At 38.1% G+C, this 27,845-nt stretch overlaps 1 protein-coding gene and 1 pseudogene across 1 annotated transcript in view; one reads left to right on the top strand and one right to left on the bottom strand.

Annotated features, from left to right (window-relative positions):
* Positions 1-2,548: 2,548 nt before the first annotated feature.
* The window catches only part of LOC129549005 (L-lactate dehydrogenase C chain), a 33,997-nt gene continuing 8,700 nt past the window's right edge, over positions 2,549-27,845 (bottom strand). The window contains exons 4-8 of the mRNA XM_055416013.2: positions 23,873-24,046; positions 19,434-19,607; positions 17,801-17,918; positions 8,325-8,448; positions 2,549-2,713 (exon numbers count right to left, since the gene is read on the bottom strand). Of these exons, the coding sequence (XP_055271988.2) occupies positions 2,549-2,713; positions 8,325-8,448; positions 17,801-17,918; positions 19,434-19,607; positions 23,873-24,046 (755 nt within the window). The remainder of the gene's footprint in view (positions 2,714-8,324; positions 8,449-17,800; positions 17,919-19,433; positions 19,608-23,872; positions 24,047-27,845) is intronic.
* LOC148773881 (WW domain-binding protein 2 pseudogene) lies at positions 2,804-3,675 on the top strand (annotated as a pseudogene).

The raw sequence follows: 27,845 nt of genomic DNA, 5'->3' as shown, positions 1-27,845 counted from the left end.
AGCGGCAGGCACACCACCAGCCCACAGGGAACATGGAGTCAATGCTAGGACTCCCAACCCTCTCTCCCACAGCCCCCCATTCTCCCACAGGTGCGCACGACTCGCGCAGCCCAACTCAGGCTACCCACGCAAGAGGAAGAGGAAGATGGAGAAAGCTGGCTGAAGCTCAAAGGAGGAAAGCCGCTGGCTCTGAGGCTGCGTGAGGCGGCACCCAGCCCGTGCACACCTCATGGGGCCAAGGACACCTGGTGCGGGCGCTGCGACACTCAGCTCTGAGGCAGTGCACCTGCTCCCTGTCACCTGCGTACACTGCAGCTTGATGTTTCTGGCCGGCGGGCTTCAGAGGCTCACTGGGCTCCAATCGCACAGGGTGAAGCAGGCACTCTGAACTAAAAGGCCTCAGCCATCACACCGAGTATTCATTGCCCAGAATCCATCTGCAGGGGAGCCCAAGTAAATTTATTTTTAACAAACCTTGTCTAAATGTATAGGATAAGTAAGCGCTTTTTGATTCTTGATTCAGAAATTTCCCCTGGAGAATGGAATGGCTACTCACTCCAGTATTCTTGCCTGGAGAATCCCATGGACAGAAGAGCCTGGCGGGCTGCAGTCCTTGGGGTCACAAAGAGTCACGACTGAGAGACTTAACACTGTCACTTTCACTTTTTCACTGGGAATTTTTCACCAGGGCTGTGGGAGAAAGGAATCTAAGGGCTACTTTTTACCACCCACAAATATGAGCTGAAGTGAAGTAGAAAAAAATTTTAAACCCTCTATGCCAGAGATTTTTTAAATGAGATGCAAAACTAAGACTTTGATCAGGGCAGTGCTAATTGATAACCATAGACAAAACTGATAACCATTTCTGCAACTCATTATTTATGAAGTCTGTTAAATGCAGAATCTAATGAAATCCCCCCTCATTCCTTACTTCTCCCACCACATTCTACTCGACTGTTTTCCAACTCGCTTGTGAATCATAAATCATAATGCACATCTGAGCGATGTATTCTTTTACAAAATGTAGAGCAATGTTTCTCAACCTTTTTTTTTCATTGTCTTTTGCTCAAAAGCTTTTGCAGACATTATCCCTAATTATTCAGCTCCCTCACCTGTCCCCACATCGTAAAATTAAATATTATAGAACGAGATTTTTGTCTGGTAGGACTGAGCTTTGGTGAGTCAAACCTTTGTTAATATCAGATTTTTTTCACCAACCTCCCACCCAAGAACCAAGTTTCACCCCTTGGGACAACAATGGTCCAGTTGAGAACATACAATGTAGAGCAATTTTATTCCCTAGAATACTCCCTGTAGAAAGCGTATTTCGCAGCCTTTTTGATCTCTGCAAGGTTTTCCTAAAACGAAGTTTTAATTTGGTATATAAGAGGAACTTAAAAAAAAAAAAGACAAAACCCACGTTAGACTCCCCTCCTCCCCATCCTAATGAAACTCACGACCATATTTGTACATTCAAGGGAAGAGGTGAAAAAAAGAAAATAATGGGAAACTAACCATATTCAGTAGCAGATGACTGAAAGCTATTAAATAGCAAGAGTAACAAGAGAGTGAATCATAACTCTCTGACCAAATGGGTTTGCCTCCACTAGAGCCATGGAAGTCCTCAGGGCCTGTATATATGCCTTCTAATTTTCCCACTGGTCCTGTCCTAGTCTAATTCATAACTACCTTGGTCCTGACTTTTCAGTTTTTGTTTCATTTTCTATTTCCTATAGCTGCCTTAAATTCTTTGTGGAATCAAGGAAATGTATATTTTTGTATGAAGCACATGTACTCCTAACATTGGACACCAAGAGGGAGCTACCAATTGACTGTTTCAAGCATCCATCAATAACCAGTTAGATGAGGTACCCTAAATACTCCCTGTGAGATACTTGAAGGCAGAAATCATGTCATACTGATCTCATAACCATAATACAGCAAGCAGAGTAGTAGTTTGCTAAATTAATAACCTGGTCTAAACTCCCTGTGTGGTTTTTCAACAGTGGGACCATATCAACTATTTGAGTTTATATTAATTGGTATAATACTTGCAGGGTGAAGATACTTCATTTAATTTTTTTATGCCATAAAGTTTTATTTCTATTTTCCTTTTGATTACATTGATATTAATTGTAATGATTATATGTAAATGTATGAAGTTACTAAAGCAATATAAAGTGAATATGCTGATGTCCTAATGGAAGAAAGCACAAGATGAAATTTCAATACTAGAAATCCCATTGTTTTATGAGAAGAATCATAAGTTCTGTATAAATGATTATACATATTCTAATAAACCTGAAGCCAACTTTTACATATATGACGTACATTTGTACAGGCTGAGCCCATTAGAATAGAGCTATAAGAGATTCCTAAAGGGGAGAAATCCCATTACCATCTCCTTTTTCTAGTCTTGAGAGACTGGAGTTATGTCATAGGTTCAATGTTCTTTTTATTTTTCACAGATCAGGTGAGAATACTTTCAAAATATAAAATATACAGTCTATTATCTTCTGTTCTCTAAAACACGGAACATTAAAAAGTTTTAAAATTTCAGGTCTTTTTGGACATTCCAAAGTGTGCTTGCACTCTTCTTGAAAAGGGCCTCCTCCTCAGAATTCAAGTTAACTTTCACAACATCTGAGACACCATTTCGTCCCAAGACACAAGGGACACTGAGAAAGATTTCTTCTTTTATTCCATATGAGCCCTAAAAGGCAAAATAAGGTTATTATTCAGTAATGTGATATGGAAAAGCTGCTATGCAAGAGAGCTTCAGAATTAGAATATACAGAGAGAATATGGAACTCGAAGAGTCACTGAGGGCAGTGGAGAGAACGCCACCAAAAGCATCCCAATGTCTTACGACCATGTAAGAACTTGTGTTTAATGACACAAAGAACATTCCAGAGGACTTCAAGGGAACCAAGAAAGGCGTTGTCTACTTTACCCCTAACCTTTGTCATATTTCTATCTGAGGAAAAGGATGTCATGCAGCCTGATGAAGGACTATGCAGCCTGTGAGATCAAGCAGCCTGTGTTTGTTTTTTGGTATAAAATAAGAGAACAGTGAAGGTGGAAGTAGGAAGTAGCTAGAAAGGCTCTGCTCTGCATAATCTCTACACCAGGGGATGCCATTAAGTTTGGACAACAGGTACTAACAGGTGGCTTCTCAAGTTTCCAGAGGTAGAGCCTAAGGTTACAAGGTCCTCTCATATGCCCAGCAGGGTTTATGTGATTTCCCTGCCAGTCACTAATGGAATGCACCCCTGTCCTCTTGGCTGGCACCTGATTTCTATCCAGGTCCTTCCATGATGGACAGGGCCATGGAATAGGTGCAGCCATGGCCACCACCCTATCCTGGGGCCATGGAACCTTCCTTCAGCAACCCTGATGTTCCCTCCAACCCTGGAGCTGAAGCCAAGGCCGTAGAGGCAGCTGCTGGAGCTTATTACAACCTGGGTAACTCACACAATGCCTACATGACCACACACCAGCTTCCACCTCCTCCCTGAAGATAAGAGGACTCAGGAGATCTCTCACACCTCTCTGCCTCCCAATACCCATTGCATTTTCCTACCTCACCCCTTGGGGTTGAACATGGGGTTGGAGGCGGCAATGGGAAGGTCTTGTTCTTCCTCCAAATCTGGCTGTAAAGTTGCCAGGAAGTAGCACAGAGCAAGGGAGAGGCTCCCTGACTCTGGAGTGGTACCTCCCAGACTCCCCTGATAGTTCAGAGTCCACCAGCACTATTCAACCAAGTCTCCCTCTCACCATCTCTGGGGCTCTCCTCAGGAGCTCAGTGTTCCTGTTTTATTCCAGTGGCCCACAGAAGGACTCCCTATCCATCTCCTCCACTGCAGTCCAACTCCCTCATTTTGGTAGCCACTTGATACTCAACCTCATGATTTCCTCAGACTAGTTACATGTCTTCTCCTGGCAGGGTTCCCTACCAGGCTCTATTCACATTCACTTCACTCTGGTCTATGCCTAGCCACAGAAGGCCACTGGCCCACCAGACTGTCAGCGCACATCCCCTTCCCAGTCACCTTCCAGCTCCAGACACACGTACCTCCTCCCACTTCCCTTTCCTGTCCCGGGTCCTTCGGGTGCTACCTCTGTGCACAATGCCTTTTGGAGCTTGAACAGGAGCTGCAGGGGTTGGTTGGGTGGCATCAGGAACAAGGCTAGTGTGGCTGGAGCAGAAGCCATTCTCCTTCCCTGCTAGTGATTCAGGAATTTGTTCCCTCTACTTTCACTGTATCTCTTCCTACTAGAAGGGGCTTCTTAAAACTGGAAATGCATGTCCATCCCACTTAGGGGCTGCTGGATGGACTGGAAATAAGGGCGCTACCCTGACCTATCCCAGTGTGCTGACCATGACCTGCTGCCAGCCCCTCAGCCTACCCTCTTTCCCTTTAAGTGTCATGCCTGGCTGGCAATATGACCCCTGGATGCACTGAAATTTGCTTCCTTTTCTCCTAGACTGGCCATGAAGTGAGGAAATGGTTATTTAAAGAGAATTCTCTATTGACAAAAAAAAATCAAGTTAATATAGTAATATTAAATAAACCCTATTGCCAACTTTATTTGCTGAAAATGTGAATAAAAATGAACTGGGAAAAAATAACAGCATACAAATGATTCTGCTCTTAATGTCAAATGTTTAAGTATTTCCTATAAAATATAACTCATCTACTGATTTGTTCAGTAATGACTAAGAAATTCCCATATTACTCAATCTCTTTTGAGGAGCCTTCATTTGATACCTAACTCTTCTTCAGGAGCCCCCTGGAGGTAATTGCTTCTTCTCCCAGAGCCCCTGTATCCTCAAAAGAGGAACAGTGTGTGGAATCTGCTGCATACTCCTGTCTCTTCCAAATTATTAATCCCTTGCCCTCTTAAAAAAATTCCCCCTACTTTTTGAGGCTCATCTTATTTAGCTCTTCTCTTTCTAATCACCATCTCCAATCCTACTGTGTATTCCATGTTATTCATAAAAGACTCTTTAACACCTAATAATCTTCCCTCTCAGTTTCTGCCCTTATCCTTGGTGATGTCGTTTTCCATGTGGATAAATCAACCAATTCCCTTTCTTTCCAGTTTCTTGTCTTCTTTCTTTAGTTCATGAGACCTTCTCTTCCTGCCCCAAGTCTCCCACTCTGAACTTTGTTATGAGATTCCTCCAACTTCCGATTCATTTCTTGGGTGCATTTTGTAACCCTTTTGCCATACTCTAAGGCCCTTTGCCTATTTTAATTTTTAGCTTTTATAAATATTTCTCAAATCTTTATTAATCACTTTCTTTTGTAATTTATTCATTTGTATGTATATAACATTTAAGGGCAAAGGTCTTGAATTTGACTGTGACCCTTTAGTAGAAGGTCAAACTCATTTTTAACATGTGTAGAAACCAAAACTACCTATATCTATCTGTCTTCCTCTCTCTCCCTCTTTTAACACTCCCAAAATAAAACCCAAACCCCAATGAATTCAGCTATCTATTTCTCCATTCCTACACTCAGATCCCTAGAGAAACAGACACAACAAAGTTGTTAACATGTTAAAATTAACGCTGCTGCTGCTGCTAAGTCGCTTCAGTCGTGTCCGACTCTGTGTGAACCCATAGACGGCAGCCCACCAGGCTCCCCAGTCCCTGGGATTCTCCAGGCAAGAACATGAGTGGGTTGCCATTTCCTTCTCCAATGCATGAAAGTGAAAAGTGAAAGTGAAGTCGCTCAGTCATGTCCGACTCTTCGCAACCCCAGGGACTGCAGCCTACCAGCTAATCAATCTCAAATGAGTCCATTTGACGGTAATTCTGCCTTGATTCTGTTAACTTCTATTTCTTATTATCTACAACGGTGATTTAAAATCTTCTCAAACATCTGACTTTCTCTATCTCCCTTGACTTTCAGCAGATGATGTTCTCTCCTTTCACTAAAAAGATAGACATCGTCAGATGCTTCCAATGCCAAACTTACAAATCTATGATTCACTGTTTTCTTTATTACCCCCTATTAAAACAGATATCTGTCCCTCCTCCTTCCTAGGGCTAATACCCTCACGAATGCTCTGCTTATGAACCAACACTCTCTCTGCTTATTATTTCTATCTCCAATATCTTCTTTACATCTTATCTTTTAAAAGAATAAAACCTGCCTTGCCCTGATTTTCCTCCCCAACTACTGCTCTATTTTCACAGTCACTTAGCTCAAAAGAGCTGTTTACACTGGCTTTTGGGCTTCCCTAGTAGCTCAGATGGTAAAGAATCTGCCTGCAATGTAGGAGATCTGGGTTCAATCCCTGGATCAGGAAGATCCCCTGAAGAAAGGAATGGCTACCCACTCCAGTATTCTTGCCTGGAGAATTTAATGAACAGAGGAGTCTGGCAGGCTATAGTCCATGGGGTCGCAAAGAGTTGGACACGACTGAGTGACTTCCACCCTGGCTTTAATTTCCCCAGCTGCTTAAGAGGTTCTGTCAGGTGGAAGTGGTTTTGCCTCCCAAGGGACATTTGGTAAAGTCTGGAGACATTTTTGATTGTCAAAATTGGTATGTACTGGCATCTAATGAGTCGAGGCCAGGGATGCTGCTAACATCCCACAACACACAGGTCATCCCCAAGAATGAATAATTACCTGGTCCAAAAGTCAATACTGCCGAAGTTAAGACGACCCTGGTGTTCTCTAATCAGACTTTTTCATTCATATTACTTTATTAAACATCTCCTGCTAAGGCCTTCAATGACATATGTCACTTTATCCTCCTGGCATTTTCAGACCCTCATTTTACATGACTTCACATCAGTCAACAACAGAAAACCAATCCTTTCATCTTTAGGGCATGCTCCTTTCACTTGGTTACCATGATTTTGTATCCTCTTGGTTTCTCTTTTAACTATGGCCAGCACTTAGTCACCTCCGTGGACTCACACTATAAACTCAGCTTTCAAAACTGAAATTCCTCAAGACTCCATCTGTCTTGTCACTTTATACTCTCTCCTTAGGCAAGCTCACTGAAATTCATGAATTCAGTTACCATGTGTAAGGGATATCTATTGTCTTTGCCTGTCTAGTATCTCTTTCTCTTTTTTTTTGACAGAACCTCTCTTTTCCTTTCGGTAACTTCCTGTCCCCAAATGACAAGTATAATGGGAATGGACAAGTGATCCCCAAAAAGTCAATTATCAAGAAATTAATTGGGTAATTTTTTGCCTAAGCTAGTCTGAGTTGGCTTCTGTGGCTTACTGTTTTCATGCTGATGATGCTCACATTTGCAACTGCAACCCAAAACTCTTTTATGAATTCCAGAAGCTTATACCCAACTGCCTGTTTTCTCTCAGATTTACAAAGGCACCTCAAATTCAATTTCTCCCTAATTGCAAACATGATCTTCAAATCTGATTCTCTTTGAATATGCCCTCCCTCAGTGGATTATACCACCATCTAACTGTGCAAAACAGAAACTTAAGAATGACCTTTGTCTCCCTCATTTTCCACCTCACTCCATTCAGACCTATGAATTTTACCTCTTAACACAGTGTGTCTCAAATTTGTCCCCATCTCTTCGTCTCTACTACTACTTTTTTCTGTAATACACAGCCTCTTCCCAAGTTTATCCACCTATATACTCTTGTCCCCTTCAAATTTGTTCTGTCCATCACAACCCCAGGAATCTTTTTAATAACAAAAACAAAAACTCTAAAACCAGTCCCTTTCTTAAGTTCTTTGGTGGAGTTCCATACCTCTTATGGTAAGGATCCAAACCCCTTTATAAGATTTATAAGACTTTCAGTGGCCCAACCCTGCCTACTTCCCACAGTCTTATCATACACCTCCATTTGTTCCCTTTGCTCTGTGCATTTCAATAACCGACCTTTTTTTCCTTCCAGATTCTCAAGTGCCCTCTTTTTATATCTACCTCAGGTCCCCTTCACATGTATTCCTCCCTCTGCTTAGAATATTAGTCCAGCCTTCCAAATTAACTCCTACTCATTATTCAGATTAGGTCACATTTTACTTCCTTAGAAAATCTTGCCTGCCTGTACCAAGAATGCCCCCTCCCCAGAGCAGTTAAATTCTTTTCTTGTATACTCTAAGAACTTCGTAGTTTGTCATCATGGCACTTAACAAAATGTGTTATTATTTGCTTTTATAACTGTTTTATTAAGTTGCTATCTTTCATTAAACTCTGTAAGGTCAGGGTCTCTGTCTGTTTTGTTCACCAATATATTCTCAACATTTTGTGTAATGCCTGGCACATAGTAAGGACTCAGCATTATTAAAAGAATGATAAGTGAAGACTCTATTTAAGCCTACCTTCACCATAGTGGAAACTGGATGCACTCTCCTAAGATTTTTCAAAATTGATTTTACCAGATCTGTCACAGACAGTCCAATACCCCAAGAGGTATACCCCTTCAGCTTGATAATCTCATAGGCACTACGGTTGTGGAAAGTAAGAAAATCAAATTCATGAGAACTGATTCAGAGAGAACATATTTTTCAAGCATCCATTCTAAAGCAATCTACATGTCAATAACACTCTTAAAATTTTCTTAGAGATCTCTTCTTGAAATTATCTCTGAAGAGGCAATAAAAATTTCTATTCTCGTAAACTTCATTATTCGCTGAAAGTAGTAATTTACCCTTTGTTTACCATAAAGGCAGAGTACTAGGTCATTTGTGCCACTGGAAATGAAACTTAGCTTCAAATTTTTGTGTTTTTGCTTAAATATCCAAACATAGAATCTAATCACCTTGAAAGTTAGCATATATTTCTTGCTGACCACATAAAATTGTTAAGGTGTCAATATAACTTTAAACTTTATATAAGATAAGTTACATATTTTCCCTAAGGATATATTATTAAATCAATAATATATTAAAGCATGGGGAAATGTTTTGATATTTTTTCGAAGGAAAATAGCATAATCCTAAATATTATGTAATTTCTTATCTCAGGCTTGTAAAAAACATAATGTACTTTTATAGAAACTTTAGAATTATATCAATTCACCAAATTATTACATGATTATTTTTGAGTAACAGGCTTACAGGTGACCTCTTTATGCTTATGAATTTTCTTATTTTCTGTAAAAAATATGTATTTTATTTTTGCATTGCCACCAATAGCAATCTTGAGTTTGGATTGACAGTAAAACTTAAAGGACAAAGAGGTGTTAACTTAGCTCGGATTTTATATATTTTTGAGAAAAGGATCCAGGACAAGAAATAGAATGTACAGCATCATTATTTGTATCAGGGGTTCTTGCAACCACCTAGGCACAGTTTCAAGGTTCCAGGACTGCACACAACACACTCAGTAGCAAATGGATCAGCTCAACATGGACTATACTTATTGTGGTGTCCTGTGATTTGACTATCAATCCAAAACCAGGGCACTATTAGAGGCCATGAAGATTGGTACCAAAATTAAGATTAACTTTCAGACTCTCAATATAACCAAGACTCTGTGGGGTAAGTAAAAAAAAAAGGAAAGGAAGTTTAGCCTAGTGACTGACTGACTGGTGGTATTTAGAGTTGAAGAAAGCTATGCGTTAGGTAACTGAGAACAAATCTGAATAGTGGAATCTGGAGAAGAGGGTTGAGAAGAAAATGGCTAAGAACATAATCCTTTTGTTGCTGTTAACCATCCTAATGAAATTAAAACTGCTAATATAAAAGGAAGAATCAAGAAAAAGCAGTTTTAAGGCAGGTATTTTAAGACAAAAACTGACCCATATTGTAAAGTAAATGCTCCATTCAGAAACTGGAAGGACATCCTATTGAATCATGTTGTCACTCCCCTGCAATTGTTAGTTAGGCACTGAAAAATCAGAGGCTATAAGAGTTGAGTTGTTTTTAAGGCAAGTACTAGCAGTATCCTGAGGAGTCTTTATAACTATAGATCTTCTGCTAAATGAAAAAGGGGTAAATAATTTAATTTTGGACACTGCATTGTTAAGGACTAACTGGAATGAGTACTGATCTGTAATGTGCTGCAGTATTTGGTATTCAAATCACACAGGATTTCAGTGGAAAATGTGATCTTAATCACTATTCCCTTATAGCAACAGTGTTTCAAATGAAAAAGAAACTAACAGTCCCTGTAATACAATTATCAGGGACTGGGCAGACAAAAGTCCAACAATGTGACATCCCTATAAATATGGGCTACTCCATGACATCTGGAAACCAGTCTTGGCTAAAACACATTCCTTAATGTCTGGGTTATAGTTGTCCTGCCAGATCAGATAGATTCCTGCATTTACTGGGAAACAGCTCCCAATAGCTCCTATGTGGGAAATATATAGAAGATGGGGGAAAGGGACATTTTTGTTGAAAATGATATGAAATGATTCTGTAATATTAACATAAGTTTCATTTGATAGGCATTAATTTAATTTCTTATCCAAAGCTATATGGCATAACAAACATTTGTAGGTCCTCTTAAGAAAATTTAAGAAAAGAAACATACCACTAACAACCATCAAAGAAAAGATATTTTTGGATATTAACCTAAAATTTTCAATTGATGCGGGAATAGTTTGACCAGAAGAGGAAATAAGTTTGGTTCAGAGAAATTGAACACACTTTAAATGCAGCTATCAAATAACTTCAATAAGGTACAAATGATGGTAAATAAAAGGGAAAAATAAGACAGTCCAATTAATTAAGAATTATCAAAACATCTGGTGAGGGATTTTGATTACCTATTTGATCTTATACATTCTGGTGATTATAGGTATACAAAGCTTGTCTTTTTCTTTTTTTGTCTTTTTCTATGTATAAAATATTAGGACATGTTTGTCATAAGAATTATGAGCAATATATAACACAAAGATAACCACCCAGGTCATGATGAGATAGCAAGGTAAAGGGTTAACTGTAGGTATGAATCTTTTCCAAAAAGGTAGGAGTATCTGGAAAGATGACTTTGAGTATGCTTTTTCACAAAACAGTTGTCTATGTTTAAAAACCTTAATGGCTCAGACAGTAAAGAATCTGCCTGCAGTGTGGAAGACCTGGGTTTGATCCCTGGGTTGGGAAGATCCCCTGGAGAAGGGAATGGCTACCCACTCCAGTATTCTTGCCTGGAGAATTCCATGGACAGAGGAGCCTGTAGGGCTACAGTCCATGGGGTCACAAAGAAATGGACACAACTGAGCAACTTTCACCTTCAAGTACCGGAGGGTTCTAGGAGGATGGAAGGTAGGAAGCACCAGGAATCTATCTCTCCACCTAGACAATAAATGCAATGCCAGACTCTGTCTGATATAACTTTTGGGTAAACTCTGGAGTCTTCTGAAAGCTCAAAACTTCCAAGGGAAGGCTTGTATATTAAATTGTGGTTAATTTCAGCTCTTAGCACAGTAGCAGCTGTTCACATGTACCCAAAGCAGCTTGTGCACAGCCTGTGAAAAGGACTTTTCTTCAAATATCAGAGATCTGTTTTCTAATGAATGATTACTGCTTCTGATAACAGAGGTGGAGACAAAGAGGGCAAAGCCATTATTGTTTCAACTCCCCACAACTATTGCAAGCTTCTCACCTTTTTATCAAGGTGGCCTCTAGGGAATGTAAAGAGCAAGAACCCTTTTCCTCTTTCCTTAATATTTCTTTTTTCCTCTTGGGAGCCAGACACTGAAGACCAGAATATACAAAAGCAATTGCATATTTTAAGGAAATTAGAAAGTAACTACCTATGTGCACAGGCTTAGAAACAATATCAAAGACCATAAGATTACAACTCAAGCTGGTCCTTGGCACAGAAACAGCTTTTAACAATCAAAAAACAAAAGCAATACCAACAAGAACAAAAACTCAGCAAACCCTGGGGACTGGATAGATTCTGATTTCTAAAGTTGCCACATTATTAGATTCAAACATCTGGTTTTCAACAACAAAAAAATCACAAGGTATACAAAGATACATGAAAGTACAGCCCATTGAAAGGAAAAAATGAATCAATAGAAACTGTCCCTGGGGGAAAAAACTGATGGCAGATATACTGGACAAAGACTTTAAAACAACTGTCTTAAAGAGGCTCAAAAAACTAAAGGAAGCTACAGTGAAAGTCAAGAAAATGATGAGTGAACAACATGGAAATACCAATAAACAAACATAAAACCTAAAAATAAACCCCAGGCCCCAAATCCTACAGCTGAAAACTACAATAAGAGAAATGAAAAAAAGAAATCACTAGATGGATTAAACAACAGATTTAAGCAGGCAGAAGACAGAATCAGCAAACTTAAAAGATTAGACAATGCAAATAACTGAGCCTGAGAAACAGAAAGAAAAAAGATTGAAGAAAAGTGAAAAATAAGATCATCACCAGAAACTTTGGAAGCCAGAAAGTAGTGGCCAGATATATTTAAACTGATAAAAAAGAAAACAAATGTCAACCGAGAATCTTATATCTGGCACAACTATTTTTTAAAAGTGAGGGAAAAACTAAGACATTGCGAAAGTAATAAAAGATAAGGGAATTCATCGCCACTAAACCTGCCCTGCAAGAATTACTCAAGGCAATCCTCCAGGGTGAAATAAACAGTAATTTTAAGTCATGTGAAAAAATAAAGATCTCAATAAAGGTAAATGCATGGATATTTATAAAAGCTAGTAATATGATATCAATAGTTTCTACTTCCACTTTTTATTTTCTGCATAATTTTAGAGACTAATACATTTAGAAGAACAATCGGTCAAAAAGGTAGTATCACTGTGACTTTGGTATGTAACTCTCATTCTCAATTTTTAAGAAACAACTGCGTTTGAAAGAATTATTAATTTATATTTTTGGGCAAACAGTGTATAAAGATGCAATTTTATGACATTAACAATCAAAAGGGGTGAGGATGGAACTATGAAGAAGCAGAGGTTTTGTACATTACTGAAGTTAAGTTGGTAGAAATTCAATTAAAAGTATTATAATTTTAGGGTGCTAAAGGTAATCCCCCATGGCAACCAGAATAAAAACAGCTATAATAAATAACTGTAGGGTATATACAAAAGAAAATAAGAAAGAAATTTAAATATTCCACTATGAAAAATAAACACGAAACAGTAATATAGGAAATGAGGAACAAAAAGCTCTAAGGCATATAGAAAACAAAGAGCACAATGACAGAAGCCACTCCTTATCAGTAACTACTTTAAATGTAAATGAATTAAACTCTCCAAGCAAAAGAGATTGATGAATGGATAAAAACACATGAACCAAGTACAAGCTATCACATGAAACTTACTTAAAAGCAAGTAAAGCCAAAGACACAAATAGAGTAAAAGATATTTTATACAAATAGTAACCAAAAGAGAGCAGGAGTGGCTATACTAATGTAAGACAAAACAGACTTAAAATTAAAGAGTTTACAATAGACGAATGAATGACATTATATACTAACCAGAGGTTCAAGAAAATCAAACAATAATTATATAAACATGTATGCATTTAATAGCAGACCATCAAAATACATGAAGCAAATACTGAAAATATTGAAGGCAGAAACAGACAGTTCTACAATAATAATTAAAGACTTCAATACCCCACGCTCAATCAGAAAGTAAGGAAAGAAACTAAGAATTCAACACAATAGACCAACTAGATCTAGCAGAACACTTTACTCAACAACAACAGCATCTATGTTCTCCTCAAGCATACATGAGATATTTTCTAGAGCAGACTAAATGTTATGCCACAAATTGTCTCAATAGATTTAGTTTTTTTCAGTTTTAAAGAATATTTATTTGGCTGCACTGGGTCTTCGTCATGGCACGTGGATCTTCAATCTTCATTATGGCACGCAGGACCCTTTAGTTACAGCATGTGGACTCTTAGTTGCAGCATGTGGGATCTAGTTCCCTGACCAGGGATCAAACCTGAGTGCCCTGCATTGGGAGCATGGAGTCTTAGACACTGGACAACTAGGGAAATCGCTAGTTTCAACAGATTTAATAAGACAGGCATCATACTATATTCTCTGACATAACAAGGGGAATTTAGAAATCAATAATACAAGTAAAACTGAAAAATTCACAAATTTGCAGAAATTAAAAAGCACATTTCAACCGAATGGGTCAAAAAGAAATCACAATAGAAATTAGGAAATAACTTAAGAGATAAATGGAAATGAAAACATAAGATAAAACTTATTAGACAAAGCAGTGCTAAAGGGAAACTTATAGCCAGCAATATATGCTTACATTAAAAAGCAAGACAGATGTCAAATCAACAATCTAACATTACAACTTAACGAACTAGGAAAAGAAAAACACATTAAACCCAAATCTAGCAGATGGAAGTAAATAATACAGATTAGAGTGGAAATAACAAAATAGAGAATGGAAAAACAATAGAAAAAAAATCGACAGTTTTTTGAAAAGGTCAAGAAAATGGACAACTTTTAGCTAGATGAATTAAGAAGAGAGAGAGAAGACTCAAATTACTCAAATCAGAAATGAAAGTGAAGACATTATTATTGATTCTAAGCATTACACAGATACCAAAGAAAGACAGTCACTATTTTTTAAAATTAAAATAATTTAAAAAGGAGGGGGGAGGAAGAGAGAAAAGAAAAAACTACAGACCATTATCCCTTACAAACACTGAGGCAAAAATCCTGAACAAAATACTAGCAAACTGAATTCAACAGTATTTAATGGATTATACACCATGATTCAGTCCTACCAAAATCCACCAATGTAATATATCACAGTAAAAGAATAAAAGAGGAAAACCATATTGTCATTACAATTGACACAGAGAAATTATTTGATAAAATTTTTAACACTTTTTCATGACAAAAACACCTTAGAAGCTAGGAGTAGAAAGAAATCACCTCAACATAATAACAGCTATATATAAAAAGCCCATAGTGAAGGTCATAACCAATGGTCAAAAACTAAAAGCTTTTCCTTTGAGATCCAGCAATTGCACTCCTGGGCATACACACCGAAGAAACCAGAATTGAAAGAGACACATGTACTCCAATGTTCATCGCAGCACTGTTTATAATAGCGAGGACATGGAAGCAACCTAGATGTCCATCTGCAGACGAATGGATAAGAAAGCTTTGGTACATATACACAATGGAATATTACTCAGCAATTAAAAAGAATGCATTTGAACCAGTTCTAATGAGGTGGATGAAACTGGAGCCTATTACACAGAGTAAAGTAAGCCAGAAAGAAAAACACCGATACAGTATACTAACGCATATATATGGAATTTAGAAAGATGGAAATGATAACTCTGTATAGGAGACAGCAAAAGAGACACAGATGTATAGAACAGTCTTTTCGACTCTGTGGGAGAGGTGAGGGTGGGATGATTTGGGAGAATGGCATTGAAACATGTATATTATCATATGTGAAACGAAACACCAATCCAGGTTCGTCACATGATACAGGATGCTCGGGGCTGGTGCATGGGGATGACCCGAAGGGAGGATAAGGAGAGGAGGGAGTTGGGAGGGGGGTTCAAGAAGGGGAACACATGTACACCCGGGGCGGATTCATGTCAATGTATGGCAAAACCAACCAATATAATATTGTAAAGTAATTAGCCTCCAATTAAAAAAAAAAAGATCAAGAATAAGGCAAAGATGCTCACTTTTGCCAGTTCCACTCATCACAACATTGGAAGTTCTAACCAGAGCAATTAGATAAGAAAGACAAATAAAAAGCATTCAAATTGGAAAGGAAGCAATAAAAGTATCTATACTTATAGATGACATGATCTTACATGCAGAAAACCATGAAGATTCCATACACACAACAACAACAACAAAATGTTTAACTAACAAATGAATTCAGAAAAGTAGCAGGTAGAAAGTCAACATTAAAATACTGCATTCCTATTTAACGACAATGAACAATCTGAAAAAGAAATAAGTAAAACAATCCCATTTACAATAGCACCAAAAAAAAAAAAGTACTTCAGAATTAACCAAGCAGGTAAAAGACTTGTATAATGAAAACCACAAAACACTGATGAAAGGAATTAAAGAAGACATAATTAAATGGAAACACAACCTATGTTTATGAAGTGGAGACTTAATATTATTAAGATGCTAATACTACCCTAGACCATCTACAGATTTAGTGAAATTCCCATAAAATTTCCAAGGGTAGATTTTGCAGAAGTTGAAAAACTCACCCTAAAATTCATATGGAATCTCAAGAGATTTGGAATAGCTAAAACAATCTTGAAAGCTGAAGGACTCACACTTTCTGACCTCAAACTTACTAACTATAAAGCTACAGTAATCAAAATTGCATGGTACTGGCATCAAGATATACATATAGACCAGTGAGACAGAATAGGAAGCTCAGAAGTAAACTTCCATATCTGAAAGTTCAACGATTTTCAAAAATTGTGCCAACATCACTGAAGGGGAAAAGGGCAATCATTTCACCATCGGTCCTGGGGAAGCTGGATATACACAAGCAAAAGATTAAAACTGGACCCTTTCCTAAAACCACTTACAAAAGCGAATTCAAAAATGAATCAAAGATCTGAATATAAGACCTAAAACTATGATACTCTTACATGAAAACATAGGGCAAAACTTCATAACACTGCACCTGGCAATAATTTCTTGGAATAGAACACAAAAGGCAACAAAAGAAAAAACAGACAAAAGGACTTTATGAAAATTTCTAAGTTTTGTACATCAAAAGACACTATGAAAAGGGTTTTAAAAAAGAACCTATGGAATGGAAGGAAATATTTGTAAATTATCTGATGAGAGATTAATATCCAGAATATAATAGTAAGGACTCTTAAAACTCAACAGCCAACAAAAAATCCAATTCAAATCTGGGCAAAAGACCTGAATAGACATTTCTCTCCAAATAAGATATACAGATGGCCTAATACCACAGGACAAAATGCTCATCACTAATCAAGGAAATGCAAATCAAAACTACAATAAGATACCACCTCACATCCATTAGGATGGCCACTGTCAAAGAGAAAATAACAAGTGTTGGTGAGGATGTGGAGAAATTGGAACTTCTCTACAGTACTGGTGGGAATGTAAAATGGTATAGCCACTGTGGAAAACAGTATGGTGGTTCCTCAAAACAAAGGGCAGAGGGAGAAGAGGGCATCAGAGGATGAGACGGCTAGATGGTATCACCAGTGCAATGGACATGAACTTGGGCAAACTCCAGGAGATGGTGAGGGACAGGGAGGCCTAGTGTGCTGCAGTTCGTGGGGTTGCAAAGAGTCGGACACGACTGGGTGACTGAACAACAGCAGCAATTTCACTTATAGGTATATACCCAAAAGAACTGAAAACAGAGTCTCAAAGAGATCTGTACATGCGTATTCATAGCAGCATTATTCACAATAGCTAAAGCATGGAAGCAAACCAAGAATCCATCAAGAGATGAATGAATAAGCAATATGTGGTATATTTACATACAACAGAATATTATTCAGTCTTAAAATGTAAGGAAACTCTGACATATACTATAATATGGATGAACCTTAAGGACATTATGCTAAGCAAAATAAACTAGTCACAAAGAGACAAATACTGAATGATTCCACCTATATGATATACTTAGTCAAAATCATAGAAACAGAAAGTACTTAGTCTTCTCTTCTGTTTGAAAAATGTCCCCCAAAAGAAAGCTATGCATTATGTGAGTCCAACTTTGGGAATTTTCAGAATGTTATTTACCTCACAAAAAGCAAAAATCAACTTCTATACTTTTTGTCTGTAAAATATGTTGTTACAACTGATTATTAAGGTACTAAGAAAGTGAATAACTAAAGTTACCTTCCAACAACTTCCTTATGGATATTTTTCCAGGAGCCCTTGTCTGAATCAGTTCCTAACTTAGGGTCTAAACTCTGCAGAGCAACACCAGCAACATTCACTCCACTCCATAAAGGCACTAAAAGAAATAAATCTCAGAATGAACCCTTCTTCCCAATACTTCAGCTGTTTAAGTGCAGTGTATTTTTTTTACCCAGGTGTTGGCTTTATCATATTTTATTAATTTATACATGTATGGTAAGTTTAGTGGGGTTTTTAGGAATAAAGTTAGGTCACTACCTTACACGATATATAAAAATAAGTTTCAAATAGACAAAAGAGAAATGTAAAAAGTAAAATTATAAAGTATCATAAAATATGCAGTAGAATTCATTTGTAACTTGTGGTAAGGAGGCATGTTAAAGCAAGACACAAATATAGAATCCACAAATAAAATAATCTATTAGAAATAACAAAATATTATAAGAGGGCAAAGAGCAATAAATTAATATCGTACTATTAAACCATACAGAGTTTAAAAAAAAAATCATGGAATATTAAATGGGAGAAATTAAAACATATCTGGGAAAATTATTTTTAATGATTATTGTCTTTTAAGCTAAGACAATAACACAAGCCTACAGGGTCAAATTAAGACACTGGTCAAAAAAATTTGTTTAAATCAAACAAAAAATACTTATTATACTATGACCATTGAAGTATGAAGAAAAGAGATGTACTTATTAAATGTTTTGAACAAATGGATGATTGAATAAAGGAATAAATGGTGCCTATTCTCAATGGATCTATTGGCATTATGGAAAGAAGACTGATAATGACCACAGAATTAGAGAGCATTATAAGCATGAAGTTCTAATTGTGTCCGTTCTGTTCTGTCGCTCAGTCGTGTCCGACTCTATGCGACCCCGTGGACTGTAGCCTACCAGACTTCTCCGTCCATGGGATTCTCCAGACAAGAATACTGGAGTGGGTTACTGTTTCCTTCTCCAGGGGATCTTCCCGACCCAGGGATCGAACCCGGGTCTCCCGCATTGGAGGCAGACGCTTTAACCTCTGAGCCACCAGGGAAGCCCCTCTAATTGTGTAGCAGAGATTAAATGTTTAAGTTAGGAAAAGAGCCAAGACATATGACCTAAGTAATAGTTTAAATCACACGTTAAAAATTTTTATTTCAGTGGAAAGTTGGGGAAAAACAAATGTCAAGAGTCACAAAGTAGATGAATGGTTGCCTGTGGCTAGGGCAGGGGGTGAGTGCAGGAATGGGAGTTCTTGGGGGTGATGCAAATTTTCTACTACTAGACTGTGGTCATGGTTGCACAACTTTGTGAATAAAAATCCAGTGAATTACACACTTTAAATGGGTAAAATTTATGGGATGTGTATTATATCTTAATAATTCTGTCCTTAAAACCACAATGAAAGTGCTTCAGACAAAAAACAAGTAAACACACACTCACTGAATTTTAAAATAGCTGTATGCTCTGTGCACTACTTTGTGTGAGGTAGCTAAATCAATGACACAAAAGACTGAAAGTTAAGTTAAACAAACAGTAAAATGCCAACACTTTAAGGAAATTAAGCATTATTAAAGATAAGAAGTGCGATTATATAATGGTAATGAGTTTACACTTACCACTAGAATCACCATGTTCACCAATAATCCAACCATGGCAGCTTGAGGGATGTACACCTAACTTCTGTCCAATTAGGTAACGGAAACGTGCAGAGTCTAGATTACAACCACTTCCAATTACACGTGTTGCAGGTAAGCCACTTAACTTCCAGACAACGTATGTCAAAATATCCACTAAAAGAAAAATTTCTTGTTAGAGAAAGATTCATAGTAACTTCTTCTTACAATTTGATTTTCTGAATAGACAAATCAATTGACTTAGAGTCAAATATAGATTCATTAGAGTTCAAAATGAAGCAAGTCAACAAAGGAAAAAAGATAATCTCTCAGATGGGTTTTAAAAGATTAAATGATTCACCATCAGAATTTTTAAATGAAAGATTCTTTTTTGAAATAACATATGTGCCTCTGTATATTTAATGATCGGTGAATTATACCTCTTTAAGATCTCCTAGATTTTTCCTCTCCATCACCACAGCCTCATGTAAACTATCAGAGTCTCCTACCTAGAATAAAGCCACATGCAAGCTTAGGACTGTATGCAGGTGTGTGCATGCTCAGGAAAAACACAAGAAGATTGTAAACTTTAGCTCTGTCTAACCATGAGGTTCTATGAAAGCAGGAAGTAAAGGCTAAGGCACAGTTATAAACTGCCTGGCTAAGTGCTGAAGGCATGCCCCAACTTGTACACAGAGCCCTGCAGCAAAGACTGGGAGGTATCTTTTGGTTCCAAGCATTTAAGGAAAGTTTTGTCCAATCAATGGCGGATCACTAAACAGATGAAACATAGACTTCTGTGTCCACATATAATAAAAAATACAGACTTGACAGAATTAACTCATAAACGTCACAAACAAACTACAACAAGCTGATGCAGAGCAAACGCTGAGAAGAAAGAATTTTATTTACAGAGTTTTCCTATTGTAGTTTTTTAATGTTCAAGTTTCAACAAATTATGAGGCATGAAACAAAATAAGGAAATACATATCATACAAAGAGAAAAAAACATCAACAGAAACCGTCCCTGAGAAAGCCCAGGCATTAAACCACCACCCTGTGTCTTCAAGTCCTCTGATTCTTCCTTCTGCCTTCTCACTCTGCTATCAAGTCCCTCTAGTTAATGCTCATTTAACTTTTTAACTTCAGAATTTCTATTCTTTTTTAAAAAGTAATATTTATCTATTTAGTAATATTTACCATTTGGTGAGAGATCAGCCTCATTATTTCCTTTAGTTCTTTAGACATGCTTTTAGTTCTTTAAACATAGTTAAAATCGTTCATTTAAAATATCTGATAAATCTCTATTCAGTTACTCTGGCTAGAATTTCTAGCATGATGCTAAACAGAAGTGGCAAAAGCAAGTCTCACTGCCTCATTCCTTGTCTTAGAAGTAAAATCATTCAGTGTAGTACCATCAAGTATAAGGCTAGCTGGGGTTTTTTCATAAATATCTTTTTTATGAGGTTGAAGAAAATTCCTTTCATTCATGGGTTAGTAAATTATTTTTTAAAATCATAAGTCAGTGTGGAATTTTGTTTACTGCCTTATCTGCATCTATTAGCCTTTTATCATTATATAATATTCTTGTCTGCAACAATAATTTTTGTTTAAAAGTCTAATTTCTGTGATATCAGTATAGCAACTCCAGCTCTCTTTTAGCTCCTATTTGTATGCGATATCTTTTTCTATCTTTTTATTTTCACTTTACTGTGTCTTTTTATTCTCTTTTGAATTAAAATTTTTTTTCAATTTTTATTAGAGTATTCTGTGTTTACGTTCAGTCCTGTCCAACTCTTTGCAAGCCCATGGACTGTAGCCTACACCAGGCTCCTGTTGTCCATGGAATTTTCCAGGCAATAACACTGGAGTGGGTTGCAATTCCCTTCTTGAGGGGATCTTCCTGACCCAGGGATTGAATCTGTGTCTCTTGTGTCTCCTACACTGGCAGGCAGATTCTTTACCACTCCACCACCTGGGAAGCCCCTTTTTGGTGTATAGCTGATTTACAATGTTGTGTCAGTTTCAGGTATACAGCAAAGTGAATCAGTTATACATATATCCACTCTTGGTAGATCACTAAACAGATGAAACAGATTTCTGTGTCCATGTATAATAAAGAATATTGACAGAATTAACTCATAAAAGTCACAAAACAATATATATATGTACATATATCCACTCTTTTTTAGATTCTTTTCCTATATAGGCCGTTATGGAGTATTGATTAGAGCTCCCTGTGCTATACATTAGTGCTTATTAGTTGTCTATTTTATGTGTAGTAGTGTGTATACGTAAATTCAAATCTCCCAATTGATCCTTCCCTCCCTCTCCCCTGGTAAAAAGTAAGTCTGTTTTCTACATCCGTGACTCTACTTGTTTTGTAAGTAAGTTCATCTATGCTAAAGCTGAAACTCCAATACTTTGGCCACCTCATGCGACGAGTTGACTCACTGGAAAAGAGTCTGATGCTGGGAAGGATTGGGGGTGAGAGGAGACGGGGACGACAGAGAATGAGATGGCTGGATGACATCACCGACTCGATGGACATGAGTTTGAGTGAACTCCGGGAGTTGGTGATGGACAGGGAGGCCTGGCGTTCTGTGATTCGTGGGGTCACAAAGAGTCGGACACGACTGAGCGACTGAACTGAACTGAAACCTTTTTTTTAAATTCCACTCATAAATATGATAAATAGCATATGATAGGCTTCCCTGGTGGCTCAGTGGTAAAGAATCCAGCTGCCAATGCAGGAGACACAGGTTTGATCCCTAGGTTGGGAAGATCCCCTAGAGAAGGAAACAGCAACCCACTCCTTTATTCTTACCTGGGAAATCCCATGGACAGAGAAGCCTGGCAGGCTACAGTCCAAGAGGTCACACAAGAGTTGGACACAACTTGGTGACTAAACAACAATGCATAAAATTTACATGTCAGTTATACATCAATAATGCTGGGGGAAAAAAAAAGTATTGTGTACTTTGGATGGGTGTGGTCTATCATCATAAATTTGCTAAATGACATTGTTTTAAAAAGAAAAAAAAAAGAAATGGTATGGAAAGGTCAGTTTTCGTTCCAATCTCAAAGAAAGGCAGTGCCAAAGAATGTTCATACTACCACACAATTGCACTCATCTCACATGTTAGCAAAATAATATTCAAAATTCTCCAAGCCAGGCTTCAACAGTATCTGAATCATGAACTTCCAGATGTTCAAGTTGGATTCAGAAAAGGCAGAGGAACCAGGGATCAAATTGCCAACATCCCGCTGGATCACTGAAAAATCGAGAGTTCCAGAAAAACATCTACTTTTGATTTACTGACTACGCCAAAGCCTTTGACTGTGTGGATCACAACAAACTGTGCAAAATTCTTAAAGATGTGGGAATATCAGACCACCTGACCTGCCTCCTGAGAAATCTGTATGCAGGTCAAGAAGCAACAGTTAGAACCAGACATGGAACAATGTACTGGTTTCAAATTGGGAAAGGTGTATGTCAAGGCTGTATATTGTCACCCTGCTTATTTAACTTACATACAGAGTATATCATGCGAAATGCCAGGTTAGATGAAGCATAAGCTGGAATCAAGATTGCCAGGAGAAATATCAATAACCTCAGATGTGCAGATGACACCACCCTTAAGGCAGAAAGCGAAGAACTAAAGAGCCTCTTGATGAAAGTGAAAGAGCAGAGTGAAAAAGTTGGCTTAAAACTCAACATTCAGAAAACTAAGATCATGGCATCTGGTCCCATCACTTCATGGCAAATAGATGGGGAAACAATGGAAACAGTGAGAGATTTTATTTTGGGGGGCTCCAAAATCACTGCAGATGATGACAGCAGCCATGAAATTAAAAGAAACTTGCTTCTTAGAAGCAAAGTTATGACCAACCTAGATAGCATATTAAAAAGCAGAGACATTACTTTGCCAACAAAGGTCTATCTAGTCAAAGCTATGGTTTTTCCAGTAGTCATGTATGGATGTGAAAGTTGGACTATAAAGCTGAGTGCTAAAAAATTGATGCTTTTGAACTGTGGTGTTGGACAAGACTCTTGAGAGTCCCCTGGACTCCAAGGAGATCCAACCAGTCCATCCTAAAGGAAATCAATCCTGAATATTCATTGGAAGGACTGATGCTGAAGCTGAACCTCCAATACTTTGGTCACCTGATGTGAAGAACCGACTCATTGGAAAAGACCCTTGATGCTGGGAAAGATTGAAGGCAGGAGGAGAAGGGGACGACATAAGATGAGATGGTTGGATACCATCACTGATGTGACGGACATGAGTTTGAGTAAGCTCTGGGAGTTGCTGACGAACAGGGAGGTCTGGCGTGCTACAGTCCGTGGGGTCGCAAAGAGTCGGACATGACTGAGTAACTGAACTGAACTGAATGGAAATATCATCCTTATGCAGTTAAAGGGAATAGAAAAGACTCACCTGGATTTGAAACAATAAGCATCTTACAGTCAGGACTATTTTGAACTATGGCAGGAATGATTGACTTCATGATATCCACATTACGTTGGACCAGGTTAAGGCGACTTTCTCCCTCTTGCTGCCGTGCACCTGCTGTAATAATAACTAATTTGGAATTTGCAGATACACTATAATCTAAAGAAGGAAACAAAAGAAAATATTTGGATCAAGACTGCCATGATCTCTGTGCCTTAATTCTTTAAAAGTCTATTCTATGGTGATGGTATTAAAGTACTCCACTACTGTCATGGCTCGCACTTCCAAATGAACAGATTTTCCACACAGTAATGTTATCTTAGTGATGTCTGACTCTTTGGGATCCTATGGACTATAGCCTGCCAGGCTCCTTTGTTCATGGAATCCTCCAGGCAAGAATACTAGAGTTGGTAGCCATTCCCTCCTCCAGGAGATCTTTCTGACCCAGGGATCAAATCTCCATATCTTGAATTGTAGGCGGATTCTTTATTGTTTGAGCCACCAGGGAAGCCATGAAATTAAAAGATGCTTGCTCCTTGGAAGAAAAGTTATGACAAACCTAGACAGTATATTAAAAAGCGACACATCACTTTGCCGACAAAGGTCCTTATAGTCAAAGCTAGGGTTTTTTCAGTAGTCATGTTCTGATGCGAGAGTTGGACCATGAAGGCTGAGCCTTGACGAATTGATGCTTTAGAACTCTGGTGATGGAGAAGACTCTTGAGAGTCCTTTTGGAAGCAAGGAGATCAAACCAGTCAATGCTAAAGGAAATCAACCCTGAATATGCATTGGAAGGCCTGATGCTGAAGCTGAAGCTCCAATACACTGGTCACCTGACGTTAAGAGCTGACTCACTGGAAAAGACCCTGACGCTCAGAAAAATTGAGGGCAGGAGGAGAAGAGGGTGACAGAGGATGAGACTATTGGATGGTATCACTGACTCAATGGACATGGGTTTGACCAAACTCAGGGAAGTGGTGAAGAACAGGGAAGCCTGGCGTGCTTGATCCTGCTCATGGTGTCCATGAGGTTGCAAAGAGTGGGACATAACTGAGCAACTGAACAACAGTGTTACCTAGTACAACCTGAAGGAAATTTTGTCACTAATGATTTACCAATGTTTACACCAATTAAAAAAAATAAAATAATAGAACCTACCATCCCTTTTAGCCCACATTTCCATTTTTTATTAAAGCCTGAGGCAATGCAACTCAACTCCTCTGGATTCTTAGAGATACCATATGAATCAGAAGTTTGGAATTCTGAGAATTTGTGTGTGTTTGAGGATTCGAAGAGTGAGAATGTATTACAATTATTGTGAGGGGCTATGCTTAAGATCATAAAAAAGTTCTTCATTCACATAAGAAAATTAACCTAAATTTGATGACCAGTTGTAAAATATTTCACTTATTAAGCCCAACAACACGATGTTCAGTATCCCATATTGGACTTTTAAAAAAAGTATTATAGGGCTTCCTTGGTGGGCCAGTGGTTAAGAATCTGCATTCCTTGGGCTGCCACCCACGTCCCTTGGGGCTGTGCACCCACCACATAGGGACTAGGTTTCGGTGCAGAGAGTGCTTTGTCCTGGAACGCAGTGTACAGCCCAGAAAGGAGGTTGCCTCCTTCCCTGACACACACAGCATGGTTCCTGGGAACCTGGTGCTAAACCATTCCTAGAGGACCTGCTTCTGGGTCTGGGTTTCACAGGCAGCAGAACAGCTCCCTTACAGCAATCTACTGAAAGTCAGACCTCCACATAAGGGTTTAAAAAAAAAAAGAATCCACAGTCCAATGCAGAAGAGTCAGGTTCTATCCCTGGTGTGGGAACTAAAACCCCATATGCCTGGGGCAACTAAGTTCGGGCACACATTAAAGATATCATTCCACTGTTTTCAGCTTTCACTGCTACTATTGATAAGTCAGTCTGCCTCCCCCTCCCTTTTCTGTAGGGAATTTGTTTTCTGATCATTTAAAAATTCTCTTTGTTTTTAATGTTTTCTAATTTCACAAGACTGTGTCTAGATGGGGATTTTTATTTATCCGTCTTGAGATGATTTGGCTTGAATCCATGGGTTGTTTTTCAACAGTTCTCCAAAATGCTGAATCAAAATCTTTTCAAGTATTTCCTCTGCCTCATTCACTCTCACTCTATCCTCCATGATTCTTAACCTGTCATAGTTTCTACTTCTTGCCATCTTCTGGGTAATTGCCTTAGATTCACCACTTATTTCTTCAAATACGTCTGCTCTATTATTAAATCTATTTAATTTTTTATTTCATTCCATTTCATATTCAGAAGTTATATTAATATTTGGTTATTTCTAAAAATCTGTTCTTTTTCTTGTAGTTTCCTATCTTATACTGATATTTTCAAGCTTGCTCTTTATTCTTTAAGTAATCACAGTTAAATTATAATTTGTTTTATAATTTCTTTATCAGAAATCTACTGTGGCCTCTGTTGGTTCTTGTTCATTTTTTCTTGTAGATTTAATTATTCATACTGTGAGATGTTTACCTTCCATGAAACTTTATTTGGGGGAAGTTCTTTGAAGCCTTAAACAAAATGTATTTCCTCCAGAGACTATCTTAAGATTGCTAAGCTTTTCTTGGAATTTAATTAAGGGCCAACTTGTGGCTCCAAATCCTTAGCAGCCATTTCCCTCTTTTACTAAAGCATTTCTGAGACAGTCAATTTTACTTGCAGTTCCCAGACATAAGGAGAAGGAAATTATTTCCAGGTCATTCTTACATTAAGAAATTGGCAAATTAAGGCCAGCAAACCAAATCTGTTCTACTACCTGTTTTTGTAAATAAAGTCTCATTGGAACATAGTCACACCGACATGCTGATGTATTGTCAATGGATGCTTTAATACAACAGGAGGGCTGCAAGTTTTGACAGAGACTATGTTGCTCACAAAGCTGAAATACTTACTATGTGACCCTTTACAGAAAAAAGTTTACTGATCCCAGGTGTAGTCCACTGGGGTCTTGCTTTATAGGGTTATTTCCTATGCACCTCCTCAAATTAGGCTGTCTCCAGTCTGCTAGGCCCTGTGAGGCAGGTAAAACCAAAATTCAAGTTCACTAGGTTTGACTAATGCTAGCCAGCGAAATAGAGAAGGCAATGGCAAGCCACTCCAGTACTCTTGCCTAGAAAATCCCATGGATGGAGGAGCCTGGTAGGCTGCAGTCCATGGGGTCGCTACAAGTCAGACATGACTGAGTGACTTCACTTTCACTTTTCACTTTCACACATGGAGAAGGAAATGGCAACCCACTCCAGTGTTCTTGCCTGGAGAATCCCAGGGATGGGGGAGCCTGGTGGGCTGCCGTCTATGGGGTCACACAGAGTCAGACACAACTGAAGTGACTTAGCAGCAGCAGCAGCAGCCAGCGAAAACTAGCAACAGTGCTATTTAACTCTACAATTTCCTGCCTTCATTGAGTGCCTGTTCTGAAAATGTCTTAACTTTATTAAGAGCTTATCAATTCTTTAAGTATTGATATTTATTCTTTCATATTTTTTGCAGAAGTTTTGTTATTTATAGCAAAAGGATTGATTCAGGTACTTATCCTGCCATATTACTAGAAATTAAAAGGTGAATGATTTTTAAAAGTATTTTAATACAGGAGTATCTTTTTAACTTGACTCTACTCAACACATTCAATAGATTAACTGATGTAAAACATACTGATACCCAAGGTACAATGAACACTCTCAACTATTAATAGTAGACTTCAGCTGATTGCAGCCATGAAATTAAAAGACGCTTACTCCTTGGAAGGAAAGTTATGACCAGCCTAGACAGCATATTAAAAAGCAGAAACAGTACTTTGCCAACCAAGGTCCGTCTAGTCAAGGCTATGGTTTTTCCAGTGGTCATGTATGGATGTGAGAGTTGGACTGTGAAGAAAGCTGAGCGCCGAAGAATTGATGCTTTTGAACTGTGGT

Source organism: Moschus berezovskii, chromosome 25 (assembly GCF_049115385.1).
Source record: "Moschus berezovskii isolate FMDL1 chromosome 25, NW_MosBer_1.0, whole genome shotgun sequence".
Taxonomy (NCBI): Eukaryota; Metazoa; Chordata; class Mammalia; order Artiodactyla; family Moschidae; genus Moschus; species Moschus berezovskii.
Note: the sequence above shows the minus strand (reverse complement) of the source record. Positions and strands in the feature narration are given on the sequence as shown.